This window comes from Mus musculus, chromosome 2 (genome assembly GCF_000001635.26).
Source record: "Mus musculus strain C57BL/6J chromosome 2, GRCm38.p6 C57BL/6J".
Classification (NCBI taxonomy): domain Eukaryota; kingdom Metazoa; phylum Chordata; class Mammalia; order Rodentia; family Muridae; genus Mus; species Mus musculus.
Window position 1 is genome coordinate 71,824,264 of NC_000068.7, and position 12,939 is coordinate 71,837,202.

A 12,939-nucleotide genomic window follows, 5' to 3' on the forward strand; every position below is an offset into this window, starting at 1 on the left:
CCGGCCTCTTACCACACTGCTTAACCGTTTTTCTTCAATCTCTCCATGCACACGGACAGGCCTGCTGTTTCTGACCAGCCTTTCCTATACAGATCCCGATCAGTTTGTTTATAAAACACGGCCTCCCAGGGAGCGGCCTGACGCATTCCCTGATGTGATGATGAATAGCTACTTAGGTTTGTGACCTCTGAGATGACAAATGAATTATTGCCTTGCTCATGGTCATTTCAAAATTGTTTTGGTCCATACAGAGCATAAATCTTCTTATTTTCTATTTCATTTCCAGTGAAACACATAGAAAAAGCATGCTCAGTGGCCAGATGGTTTTCAGCACTGGGTCAGCCATGTCTCCCGGCTCTAAACTTGGGGCTCATCATATTTTCAATTCACCTCACAATTTGAGAACTGCGACAGTAGTGGTGACGCTTTTTATAAATAAAACCCAACAAAAAGGGTGAAGTTAATGTTATTCTGCACCAGCTGCTTTTATACAGAGAGCGAGATGGATTCATTTGAAGAGTTTTGGCAATGGATAGTTCTATCTGCTTTTCTAGCAGACCTTAGAGTCACCCCAAGTGCATTATAATTGGACATTCCAATGTTGTCTGCCCTTTGAACAATATGTCACTGATCCAAATGACAGTTCACTCACCTCTATTGTTGATGCGAGGTTCTCAAATGACTGAATCACCATGCATGGTTTGTTTGCATGTTTGTGCCTGAGAACTGACTTGGTCCAAAGTAATGAGATGCTACTTACCGTATGTATTAGTATTTGCTCTTACCCGATTACCAAGCAGACTGGAAAGCATAGATGCTGTTCATGTAAGTCACTGGTCAGTGAAGAACCCTGTAACTTACACTCTGTAATGAGCACTACGATGTAGCATTCCTAGGCACTCCAGTATCTGGCTTGCTCTTCCTTTGTCATAGTTTTAATATCAGAATAGGATTTGATTTGATTCTTAAGATGGGTGAGTAGTTCACAATTCAAGCTATACCAGTGCTAAATAGCATAAAAGTGGTTTTTTAAAGTCTTTATAGAAAGCAGTAAAAGTGGTGTAGCCCTTTGCCTTTGACCTGTCAAGTCCTTTAGCACTATGACTCCTGTAGTAAATGTGGAAGTAGAGGGACGGATGGTGTGGAGAGGTGTGTGAGGATGCAGAGGGAAAGGTTATAGTGGAATTAGCACTTCAGTGTCCTCCCAAAGGTCAGGGTTGATGCGGCTCTGTATTGTTTTTCTAGGCTTTTCACTGGACTCAGGGAAGGGTATTGTTTCTAAAGATGACATCACTTTTGTGTCTGGTGCTCCAAGAGCCAATCACAGTGGGGCTGTAGTTTTGCTAAAAAGAGACATGAAGTCCGCGCATCTGCTCCCTGAGTATATATTTGACGGAGAAGGCCTGGCTTCCTCGTTTGGCTATGATGTGGCAGTGGTGGACCTCAATGCAGATGGGTAAGCATATCTTTGTTGTTATGTTCAGCTAACGTTGCTGATGGCTGCCTTCCGTAGGTCTAGAGAAGGGACTACGGGTTCGTTGATTAAAAAAACGTGCTTTACTATCCTGTCTTCATCATTGATTGACAGCTGGGCATTCATCATCATCCCCCTGCCCCAGCCCCGTGGTGTGGAATGACCTTTTAAATGCTATGCTTTCACTTGAGTTTGGAGACCATAATTTCTTAAAAATTTAAATTTGAAAAAAAAAAAAAGACTTAGAAAATGATATCGGCTACATGACAATCTCTGGTTTCTTGGGGGTAAAGGGCACAGCTGTTAAGCATCCAGAACGTCTCACAGAAAGCAGGAAGTGGTGACCATGTTGATACCTAGAGGATTCATTGCTCTTAGGGCCAGCTGGAAATGGAAATGGAGTGGCAGGTCCCTGTTGGAAGTCCTCTTGTTCTGTGGCTCCGACTTGAGGAGCTGCCTTTAAATTGCTACCTTCGCTATTTCCTTGGCTTATCGCAGATCTTCTGTTCAGTATTTTAATTGATGACATGTGAGTCTTTGATTTGAGGCTCTCTGTTGTTGTGTTTCTTGGAGCCTGGATTGTTAGTAATTTCCCTAAGCCTTTTGGCATCTTAGCAGTGGTCCCTAGCTCTCCCCTTCGTTGTGTTTCTAGGTGGCAAGACATTGTTATCGGAGCTCCACAGTATTTTGATAGGGATGGTGAAGTCGGGGGTGCAGTTTACGTCTACATTAACCAGCAAGGCAAATGGAGTAATGTGAAGCCGATTCGTCTAAATGGGACCAAAGACTCGATGTTTGGAATCTCTGTGAAAAATATAGGTGATATTAACCAAGATGGCTATCCAGGTGGGTGATAGATTATGAAATGATCACCAGTCCTAGACCAGTTGGTCGGGTACCTAATGAGCATACTTATGCATCTTACTTTAAGGCGCTGTAGTATTTTTTTAAATGGTAATTTTTTAAAAAAATGTTGTGTCAACAGATATTGCTGTTGGAGCTCCCTATGATGATCTGGGGAAGGTTTTTATCTATCATGGATCCCCGACTGGCATAATTACCAAGCCAACACAGGTAACCAGATAACGTCTCTAAAACAGTGAACAGTGTCAGCTTTCTACCTGTATGTAGGATTACGTTAATCTTCACACGTATTTGTTTCAAATATTCAATAGTATGAATTTTAAAAAAGTTTTTATTTTACTTCTAATTATGTGTGTGAGAGAGAGGAGGGAAGGGACAGGGAAGGAGGGAGGGAGGGAGGAGAGACAGAGTGTGTGTGTGTGTGTGTGTGTGTGTGAGAGAGAGAGAGAGAGAGAGAGAGAGAGAGAGAGAGAGAGAGAGAAAGAGAGGAAGAGAGGAAGAGAGAAAGAGAACGCCCCTCAGGAGGTTATCGGATCTGCTGAAACTAGAGTTACAGGTGGTTGTGACCCTCCTGACACAGGTGCAGGGAATAGAACGGGAGTCCCCTGGGTGAGCCATCTCTCAAGCCCTGTGTGAACTGGGAGATGGCTTTGGCTCACTTACACAGATGCAGTGACCTGCTTGCTTTAACTGTAAAATGTCTTAACTAAGTTAGGAAATCAGCATAAACCCAGGGTGAGGACCGTTCTGTCCAGGAAGCGGCTGGGGGTGGCCTGTGCTCTGTTGCCCTTAGCAGTGGGTTTAATAGAATTGAAACTGAGCAGACGAATAGAGGATTGTAATTACACAGAGAATTCAGACAGCAAAAGTTCTAACTTGTTTTGACAATACGACGGGGGGGGGGGGGGGGGTGCGGTTAGATTTGATTTTAAACTACTCTGTTTAACTTAATAAACAAAATAGGCTTTTGTCCTTTGGAATATACTCTGTGACTCAGGTGGATTTTATGAAATAAATCATACGATATGAAATAAATCATACTGTACACCCATAATGTAATATAGCTTGTTTGAAAGTGAACGGAAGCTTTTGTTTGGAATGAAATTTATCTTTTTCTTTCTCTGTTTTCTTTGTTCCTGCTCGTGGTGACAGGGACCCCAGTCACCGCTCTGTCCGTGCCAGGGAAGTGCTGTACCCCTGAACTCCCTCCCTAGCTCGTTTGTGTTTTTCTCAGAGGTAGCCAGCCAGCTCAGTTAGTGGCCCAGTGTTCACTCCAGTGCCCCGTGTATTCCAGGTTCTCGAGGGGACATCGCCTTACTTCGGCTATTCAATCGCTGGGAATATGGACCTGGATCGGAATTCCTACCCCGACCTTGCTGTGGGCTCCCTCTCAGACTCGGTCACTATTTTCAGGTGCGTGTTGCCTTTGCCTTTGGTTAACCAAGCTTCAGAATGGTCTTACTCTAACTACTATTGTCTTGATTTTTTTTTTTTTTTTTTGAAGCAAAGGCTTGTATAAATTTGAAGATTTTTTTTGGATGGGATATAATAGTATATGATAAAAATTATGTAATTTCTTGCTCATATTGAACTGATTTGGAATAAAATGTGTCAGGACTCATGGAAAGTGTTGCTTCCTAAATATATCTTTAAAACCTTTTTTTTTTTTTTTTTTTGAATCATGGGGAGATGGCTCTGGCTTCAAGGTACCTGCCAAGCACTGCTGGGTAGGTGTGGTGGCCCTCCAGCCCCGGAAGGGATTCCTGGAGTTAGCTAGCTAGTAACACTAGACTTTAGTAGGACTGGGTTTAATTGAAAGACCCTGCCTCAGCGAATACAGTGCAAGTGTAATCAAGGAATCTCTTGAGTCACTCAGAGTCAACGGTGCTTCTCCACACATACTCGAGTACCTGCCTACACATGAAAAACATGTACACGTACACATGAGAAGATTTATTTATGTTATATATGTGAGTACACTGTTGCTGTCTTCAGACACACCAGAAGAGGGCATCAGATCCCATTACAGCCGGTTGTGAACCACCATGTGGTTGCTGGGAATTGAACCCAGGTCCTTTGGAAGAGCAGTCAGTGCTCTTAACTGCTGAGCCATCTCTCCAGCCCCCAAAAGCATTTTTTAAAAGCAACTTTCCTATTGATGAAAAAGTAAAACATATAAAGGAAATCTTATTTTCCCTTTTGTTTCAACTTGTTTTACCATCCATTCTAAAGCTCCAAAATTAGTATTATTTTTTTTATGTTTCCAATCTTCTATATGCCATGCTAATAAAAAAATACTTCCCAATTGTTTGTAACATGCTTTGGCCCGTGTGGCCTTATGACGCGTGTCCCTGTCTCTGGGTATTTTTCTGAATGAGGGTAACGAGCTGTGGATGGACATGTTTACGTTTTATCTGACCAGCTGCCGTATCGTTGGTGATGGTTTAAATGCCTCCCTTCCCTCCAGCCCATGGTACAAAAAGCAGCAGTTAAAAAAAAAACCCTCTTACTTGTCATGCTCTCTCGGTCAGTTCCTGACAGTGAGTTTCTGCAACATGAGCTCTGGCTGTGCAGCCCACAGCCAGCTCCTCACACTGAGCTTCTGAAAGGGAAGTCTCTGTGTGCATCTGCAGACTTGATTTGGGTTCACCCAGAGACGCTCAGAGGCTGTGGTCCTGCAAAGTGGGCTGCTGGATGCGTTTCCGTCACTCCTGACAATCCCCATTTGAGAAAGTTTGGTTTTTAAGTAGAAGTTCCTTGGGTTTTTGTTGTTGTTGTTGTTGTTGTTGTTGTTAATTAGTGTTAATTCAAATGTAGAGAAAATGAAGTTCCTAAATATTCCGCTTCCTCAGAATGACGTAACGGGTGAGAGCAGCTCTGTTGTTTTATGGTCAGTAAAAGACCACAGGTATTGTTGTTCCTAACCTGGTTAATGTAAAAATTTAATGTCTAGCCAGACGAGGTGGCTCATGCCTGTAGCCCCAGTACTTGGGAGGTTGAGACCAGCCTGATTTACATATTAAAGTCCAGGCCAAGTAGGTCTACCGGTTTTAAAATAATATGTAAAAAATTAGACCAGCAAGCTGGCTCAGTGCCACCTAAGGTCCATCCCTGGGTCCTCTGGGTGCAGAAGAAAAGAATAGACCCCTACAGTTGTCCTGTATGACATAGTGGTAGCCTGCTATAAACATGCTGAGTTAATTTTTAAAACTGATGGAAAATGTAGATAGTGTTGGATTTTTATTAAAAACTACATGATATATTACATTATATACATCCCTATATGATGTTCTTAAAGTTCATAGGATATAGGATAGCAACCACTTACATTAATACATATACTTATTACATATACATATATTACTTTATATTCATTGAGAGGTTATTTTCTCACAGACTTAACAGTATTATATATGAATCTAATTTTTGCTAGTTAAGTGATCTTACCTTTTGATTTAATTTACATTTCTCTCAAAATGAGCCATCTGAAAGCCAGGCATAGTGGTGCACACCATGGGGGATTGGGGGGGAGGGGCGGGAGGAGGGGGAGCGGGGAAGGCAGTCGGATCTTTGTAAATTCAAGACCAGCCTGGGTTTACAGAGTAGACTGCCAGGTCTACACAGGGAAACTCTGTCTCAAAAACAAAAACAAAAAATAAAGAGAGAACAGGAACCATTTGATTGATTGGGTTTTGGGGTTTTATTTTTATTTGTTTTGTTTCTGAGACAGAGCCTTGCTCTGTAACCCAGCCTGGCCTGAAACTGGCCCACTCTTTCTTTGACTTCTTCCAAGGTGCATGGATTATATTGGATTATAGCAGTGTGTTATCACACACATGTGGTTTCTGGTTTGGATTGTTTGTTCATTTTTCTTTTTAAATTTGACTTTAGAGTATTTTTATTTCTTAAAATTCCCTTTAGAGAAATGGGTAATAAGGTGTAACGTCATGCGGCAGACTGGGCACTGCGGGTTTGGTGCTATGGGCTCAGAGCTGAGGGCTCTGTGCTGTAGGCTCAGAGCTGACTTTGAGAAAAATGTGAGGTGTTACAGGCATCCTCTGCAACTGAAATATAATCTTCCTCCAAAGACTCCTGGGAGAAGAAACCATCTCAGGACACTTTCATTGTTAGTGAGACGTGCACTTGATGTTGCTGCCCAGGCTGGTCTTGAACTCCTCAACTCAGACCGTCCTCCAGCCTGAACCTCCCAAGTGTCTTTGAAATTAGCCATGTGGCAGATTAACCATAAGAGTTGCCTTGTGCATGAAAAGACACACTTCCTATCATGTTATATGCTGTGTTCTGCGTGTGTTATGTGTTTTAAAAATTTAAATTAAAGCAGACTCACAGCCAAGTGTGTTCAAATATTTTGGAATGTATGTACTAATGAAGAAATTAATATGCAAAACCCTGGATGGCAACTTATTTTAAAATGCATGAATAAGTACAATAAGTAAAAGGATACAGATTTTTCACTTTCTGAGTTTGCTGTCAGAACTCAAGACTGCATCTAGTTAGTGTCCTGGAAATCCACAGCTGTCTGAATGTACGATAGGATGAGGTCAGTAGGAAACATGGAGAAATGGGGTATGTGGGAGTATTCACTGTTCCTGGGCCTGCCCTCCCCATCACCGTTCCTCATGCCTGCCTTCCCCAGGATGGGCTTGGCACCCTCTGCAGCTACCAGTGCATTGATTCAAGAAGGTTGAGGTGGCTGTCTGGGGTTTGGAAGATTTTCCTATTAAAAACATGTTCATCAGGATGTTCGTGTTTACCACAAGCTCACCAGGGTCCTGGCTGAATCCTCATGGTAGTGAAACTCTGTACTCACTCTTAGTTCTGGAGGGAGCAATGAAGGTGAAAGGTTAGGCAGGATTTTCCCATCATGCCCCTCTGCCCACAAGCACACTGCCACCAGGTGCTGATGCTCCTTATGGCTCAAGCCAAAGGCCTCTGCTGTCCTTTTTCTCTGCTCCAGAGAACAACATAAGGGAGAAAAGATGTTTTCATGTAATGAGCAGAGCCAAAGGGTAGGACTTAGAGTATTGTTTGTAGGCTTGGAGCTCAGCAGAGATGGGGAATGGTTAAGGGTTTAAGTTTTGGTTTGCAGAGAGACTGTGGGGCTTTGTTAAAGACACAAAGTCTTACTATGTGCTCAAGATGGCCTCAGCCTCCGAATCACCATATGCGTGTTACAATACCCAGATGTTAGTCTGTTTTTACGGTGAGGAATGGAAGAATCCAACAGATAAAGAAGGGTAAATAAGTAGTTCATGATTGGCAGTCTTACTAAAATTAACATACAGGGCAGACGCCTGTTAACAACCACATGTCAGGTGGCTCAGTATAAATCTTTGGAGGTTATTGAATTTATCATTAAAACATGTGTAATTAAAATGCATGTATTACCGTACTCTAGGACATAGCATTTACCAGAAAGACAGAGGTAGCGAATGCCATCCTGAATGTAGAGAAAGGCAATGCTTATGCTGGTGAGAACTTAAAACTAGTTCAACCATCCTGGGAAGCAATGTGGAGGTTGTTTCTTTAAAAGTAAAAGAACTCCCCTGTGACCCAGCAGATGCATCAGCTAAGGAAGTGAAATGAAGGCTGCAAGAGATACCCAGGCTTCCATGTTTATCGCAGCTTTATTCAAAACAACCTAAGCATCAGCTGATGGGTAAAGACAATGTGCATGTGCACAGCGGAACACAGTTCAGCTATTAAAATGAAACCTTGTCATTGTGATAGTGCGATGAAATTAGACACTGTGATAAGTGAAACAAGCCAGGCACAGAAAGACAGTGTCACATGATCTCACTCATGGGTGCAATCTAAAATCACCAAACTCACCAACGTTGAGTTAGGGGTGTGGAGGTTGGGAGGGGGAGGGGGAGGAGAGGTGGAATTAGTGAGTGTTGAGTGACAGACAGGTTCTCACTATGAAGCACTGGCTGGCCTTGAACTTGTATAGTCCAGGAAGTCCTCAAATTTGCAGTCCTGCCTCAGCCTCTCAAGTGCTAGAATTACAAACTTGTGCCATCATGCCTAGCTGTTTTCTATACTTTTATATATGTATGTATAGGTTTTTAGAAATTCAGTAAAACAAAGTTTATTTGTTTCTCTATGTAGTGAGGCAGGTTCTTGTTATATAACCTTGGCTGGCCTGGAACTCTATATGTAGGCCAGACTAGCCTTGAGCTTACAGCATCCCTCCTGCCTCTGCTTCCTGAGGCTTTGAACATGCATGTTCTTTGAATTGGAAGCTCTACTGCTGGGGATTTATTCATAAGTAAACTCAAGTGTAAGCACAGATTTCTCTTTTTTTAAAAAAATTATTTATTTATTTATTTATTTATTATATGCACAGTGTTCTTCTGCATATATGCTTGCATGTCAGAAGAGAGCACCAGATTTCATTATAGATGGTTGTGAGCCACCATGTAGTTGCTGGGAATTGAACTCAGGACCTCTGGAAGAGCAGTCAGTGCTCTCAACCTCTAAGCCATCTCTCAAGCCCAAACACAGACTTCTGTATGGCTGTAGCATGGCTGCTGGTGATAATTGATTACATAGAGGACTTTACATTGTTATAGTTAAGCATCACAACAGGTGAGTGGTAATGAGTCATATTTATATGCTAGGACAAGTCCCTCCCCAAATGTTAATGAATGAGAAACACCTCCACAAAGAATCCTTAATGTAAAAAAAAAAAAAAAAAAAAAAAAGCTCCTGTTTAGTTGAGACTGTATTTTTATATTTGGCAGTAGGCAGTATTTGTAACAGAAACATAGACAGATAACATGTCTGAAAAGAACATACAAGATCACTGGGGTGTGAGTGTGTTTAATGGAGAAAGTATTTGCTTGAAGACATTGCATGCAATGTCTGGTTTTTAAATATAGTACAATTTTAAGTATTGTATAAGTTTATACGCATTAGTTGATTTGTTCCCACAGTAGGTGTAGAAGTCACACCAACACATACCATTCTCCTGTGGTTGGGAAGAGGCAGAGCTGTTGCAAATACTGCTAATGTGTGAATGACTCAAAAGATACTGAAAGGCTTAGGTCCATTCTCACTCTTGTTTACAGATCCCGGCCAGTGATTAACATTCTAAAAACCATCACAGTGACTCCTAACAGAATTGACCTCCGCCAGAAGTCCATGTGTGGCTCACCTAGCGGGATATGGTGAGTCCCTTTTCTGGGCGCTGGCTCAGTTCTCAGCTTGGCGATGAGCTCCTTGACATGATGAGCCACTGAGAAGGGGAAGGGTGCACTGGACAAAGGGACAAGTCGAGACACTGTCCAGCAGCCAGTGGGGACACTGGAGGGCTGGGGACAAGGTGGGGTCTTCCACTGCTACAGTGCATCTTTTAAGAAATATGTGTTTGATTTTATGCAGCCTCAAGGTTAAAGCCTGTTTTGAATATACTGCGAAACCTTCCGGTTATAACCCTCCAATATGTAAGTGCCCAGTACATTAAAAACATCTTCTCTCTGCTAGGTTGAAAGTTCTGTATAAATAACAGGAAAACAAAACTCTAGTGGCCAAAGTGAGCTCATAAAGTCTTGTCTAGAGGAGGAAGTTTGTCTGTGGTCTCCCCTTTAATCAGGAGGGAGGGAAGGCTCTCCATTTGCTCCCCATTTGAATTTTCCAGAGCAGCGAGCAGGTTTGGGATGGGATGTCTTGGGAGAGCACTTACCTGCTGTCACAACAGCTTCTTCCCTTTCAGTTTCTGAAAAGCCCTGTGGAAAATGGGTTGTGTGGTTGTGAGGTGAGGTGGCGGGTGGCTGTTGTGGAAAGATAGCTCTAGCAGCCAGAGCACAGCTGCGGCTGGTTCACTCGCCAAGTTAACCAGCCTCACTGACCCTCCCACGGAGACTGCAGCCCAACAATGTCTAAGCTGTGCTCAGTACGGGACCTTGAGTACCTGAAGGCTTGACCATAGGAGCAGAGAGCCGGCTGCTGCTTCTGGCTTCAGTTCTGCTTGACTCACAGCAAAGGACAAGTCCTTGGCCCTTGGGTTTAATTTTCCTGTCAGTTAAAACAGTGCCCCTAAGTCACCATTGTCTAGGGTTATGAAGCTGATCAAGGAGACAACCAGATGGAAGGCACTTTGTCTTTTAATTTATTAAATTACTGTCTTTTTCTGGCGCTCAGTGTGGGATTGGCATTCGTGCGTGTGTGTGCGTGTGTGTACATACATGTACTTACATGGTAAACCGAGCATGTGCTTTTGTGTGTAAGTATGCATGCACATATGTGTAGAAGTCAGAAGACATCTGCAAGTGTTTTCCATAATTGCTGGCTCTCTACCTTTACTCTTTGAGATAGATCTCTTGTTGAAAACGAAGCTTATTGCTTTAGCAGAGCTGGCTGGCCAGTGAGCCCCAGGGCTGGGCTGATGAGCACAGGCTGCTGTCCTTTCTTGGCTTTTCATATGGGTTCTGGAGATCCTAACTTCTGTCCTCAGGATTATACAGGACAGAGCCATCTCCACCGCCCTGGTACTGAGATGACAGGAAGGTCACTATGCCTGGCTTTAAAAAAGTCAATAGTCTGGAGATTTAAATGGTGTTTCCTCATTTTCTTGGCACTTTACAACCTGAACCATTTACCAACCTCTTGTTGCATTAATTTTTTAAAGATTTATTTATTTTATGTATATGAGTACACTGTCACTGTCTTCAGACACACTAGAAGGTATCGGATCCCATTACAGATGGTTGTGAGCTACCATGTGGTTGCTGGGAATTGAACTCGAGACCTTTGGAAGAGCAGTCAGTGCTCTTAACCGCTGAGCCATCTCTCCAGCCCCCTTGTTACATGTTTTTTGATGATAAGCAAACACACACCTTCTTCACCTGGATGCTTTTTACCTGCATTTGTAATGAATTCAAGAAATAAGAGTAGACTGGATTCTTGTAAAGGGAGAAGAAATGAGAAAACATTTCCCCCCTCAAACCATTGTTTGACGATAAGTGTCAGATCTCACCGGTGTGCTCCATCCAACAACTGCCTTTATAGAGCGGGGTTATGAGCTTTCCTCTAGCCTTAATGCAACATCTGTTGCTATGTGCGTCTCCTTTATAGTATGTACCCATTCCATTACCTGCGTGTTTATTGCAGCCTGTGATAGGTGGGCCTCTTCACTTGGAAGAACTCTTTCATTATACTTCCACAGTAATAACTTTACAGTGAAATAAAACAGAATTTCCACAAAGCTGAAGAAGTATAATACATTCAGCATCATATCCCAGTATCCCAAGAGTGAGCTTATTGTGGGGCCACGATATTTTAGCTTGACAGCCCTCTTCGTGCGATGTTGCATGCACAGATATTTATAATTGAGCCTTAATGAGTTTTCTTGGCTTGTTCCTCAGGAGGTCAGCACAGGTGACCTACAAGGATTTTAAGATGATGTGAGTTGTCTGGAGGTTACAGAGGTCAGCGAGGGTTTGGTAGCTAAACGGTTTTAATGTACCCATGCCCTCCTCTACTTCTGCCCTGAGGGGCACTCAGCCTGGGAGCCTTCATTTGGTTCATCGGGAAGTTAGCAGGTCACTGATAAGTGGATGGTGTCAGGGCTGCAGAAGGCCAAAAATGAGGGGCATTCCATTTGGCAGTCGTGACATTTAAGAATATCTCAGATGGACAGAGAAATTGCTATTGAAACTGCCAGTGCTTCTAAATTTTGGTCTTACCTATGTGAATAGGATTTCAGTGCAGAGATTGCATCACACTGTGTGCACATGCATACGTGTCACGCCCTGCGTAGGGTGGCATGGGGCCAGGTACTCCATTCCACTCATCTGTCCTGTGGATGATATTTTTATCAAGTGTGGCAGTTGGTGAACAAGGGTGATGCAGTCTTTGTCCTTAGTTCCTCCACACTCTGCAGGACAGTAAGTCCCAGTGTATAGCCTCAGAGGTAGAATTTTCTCAGTGGCTCAGGAGGAGCCAGGACAGGCTTTTGGGTTAAAGTCTGGGTCAAGATCTGAAGAGTAATGGATTAGGGTTTAGTTTGGAGTTGGGGAGGATAGAGAGGAGGAGGAGGAGAGGGGCCAGTGCAGAAGGGGAAGGGCGGTGAGACCTGGCCTCTAAGCCTCTGTATAAAGCAGCCAGCTTTTGTGTGCCAGGTAGAGACTTGGAGCTGTTGATGATGCTGCCCTTTGCTGTAGGGTTCAGAATTTCCGTTCTTACTTTTTGGTTTTTCAAGACAGGGTTTCTCTGTGTTGTAGCCCTGGCTGTCCTGAAACTTACTTTGTAGACCAGGCTGGCCTGGAATTCAGAAATCCACCTGCCTCTGCCTCCCAAGTGCTGGGATTAAAGGCATGCACCACCATGCCCGGCTGCCCTTTCTTAATTTATAAAGAGGACATTAAAACGCACAGTCTCATGGCCAGAAGTATAAATGGCTTGGTTAGTACAATGCTTGCCTAGTATGCACAAAGTCCTGGTCTAATCCCGGCGCTGTGTAAGTAAGTATAAAGCACTGGTTCCATTCTAGCACTGTATGAAGCAGGTGTGATGGTGCATGCTTGTAACTCCAGCACTCGGGACGTGCAGGAAGGAGGAGCAGTTCCAGGCAGCCA

The 12,939-nt window shown here is 43.2% G+C and overlaps 1 protein-coding gene across 5 annotated transcripts in view; it reads left to right on the forward strand.

Annotated features, from left to right (window-relative positions):
- The window catches only part of Itga6 (integrin alpha 6), a 71,542-nt gene that overhangs the window by 37,378 nt on the left and 21,225 nt on the right, over nt 1–12,939 (forward strand). For 3 of the 5 annotated variants that reach the window (XM_011239308.1, NM_008397.4, NM_001277970.1), the window contains 6 exons: nt 1,246–1,456; nt 2,127–2,320; nt 2,460–2,548; nt 3,633–3,751; nt 9,433–9,531; nt 9,746–9,807. In XM_011239308.1, coding sequence (XP_011237610.1) covers nt 1,246–1,456; nt 2,127–2,320; nt 2,460–2,548; nt 3,633–3,751; nt 9,433–9,531; nt 9,746–9,807 — 774 coding nt within the window. Of the gene's footprint in view, nt 1–59; nt 177–1,245; nt 1,457–2,126; nt 2,321–2,459; nt 2,549–3,632; nt 3,752–9,432; nt 9,532–9,745; nt 9,808–12,939 lie in introns of all 5 variants that reach the window. The other 2 variants (XM_017315707.1, XM_011239309.2) reach the window with 1 other exon arrangement.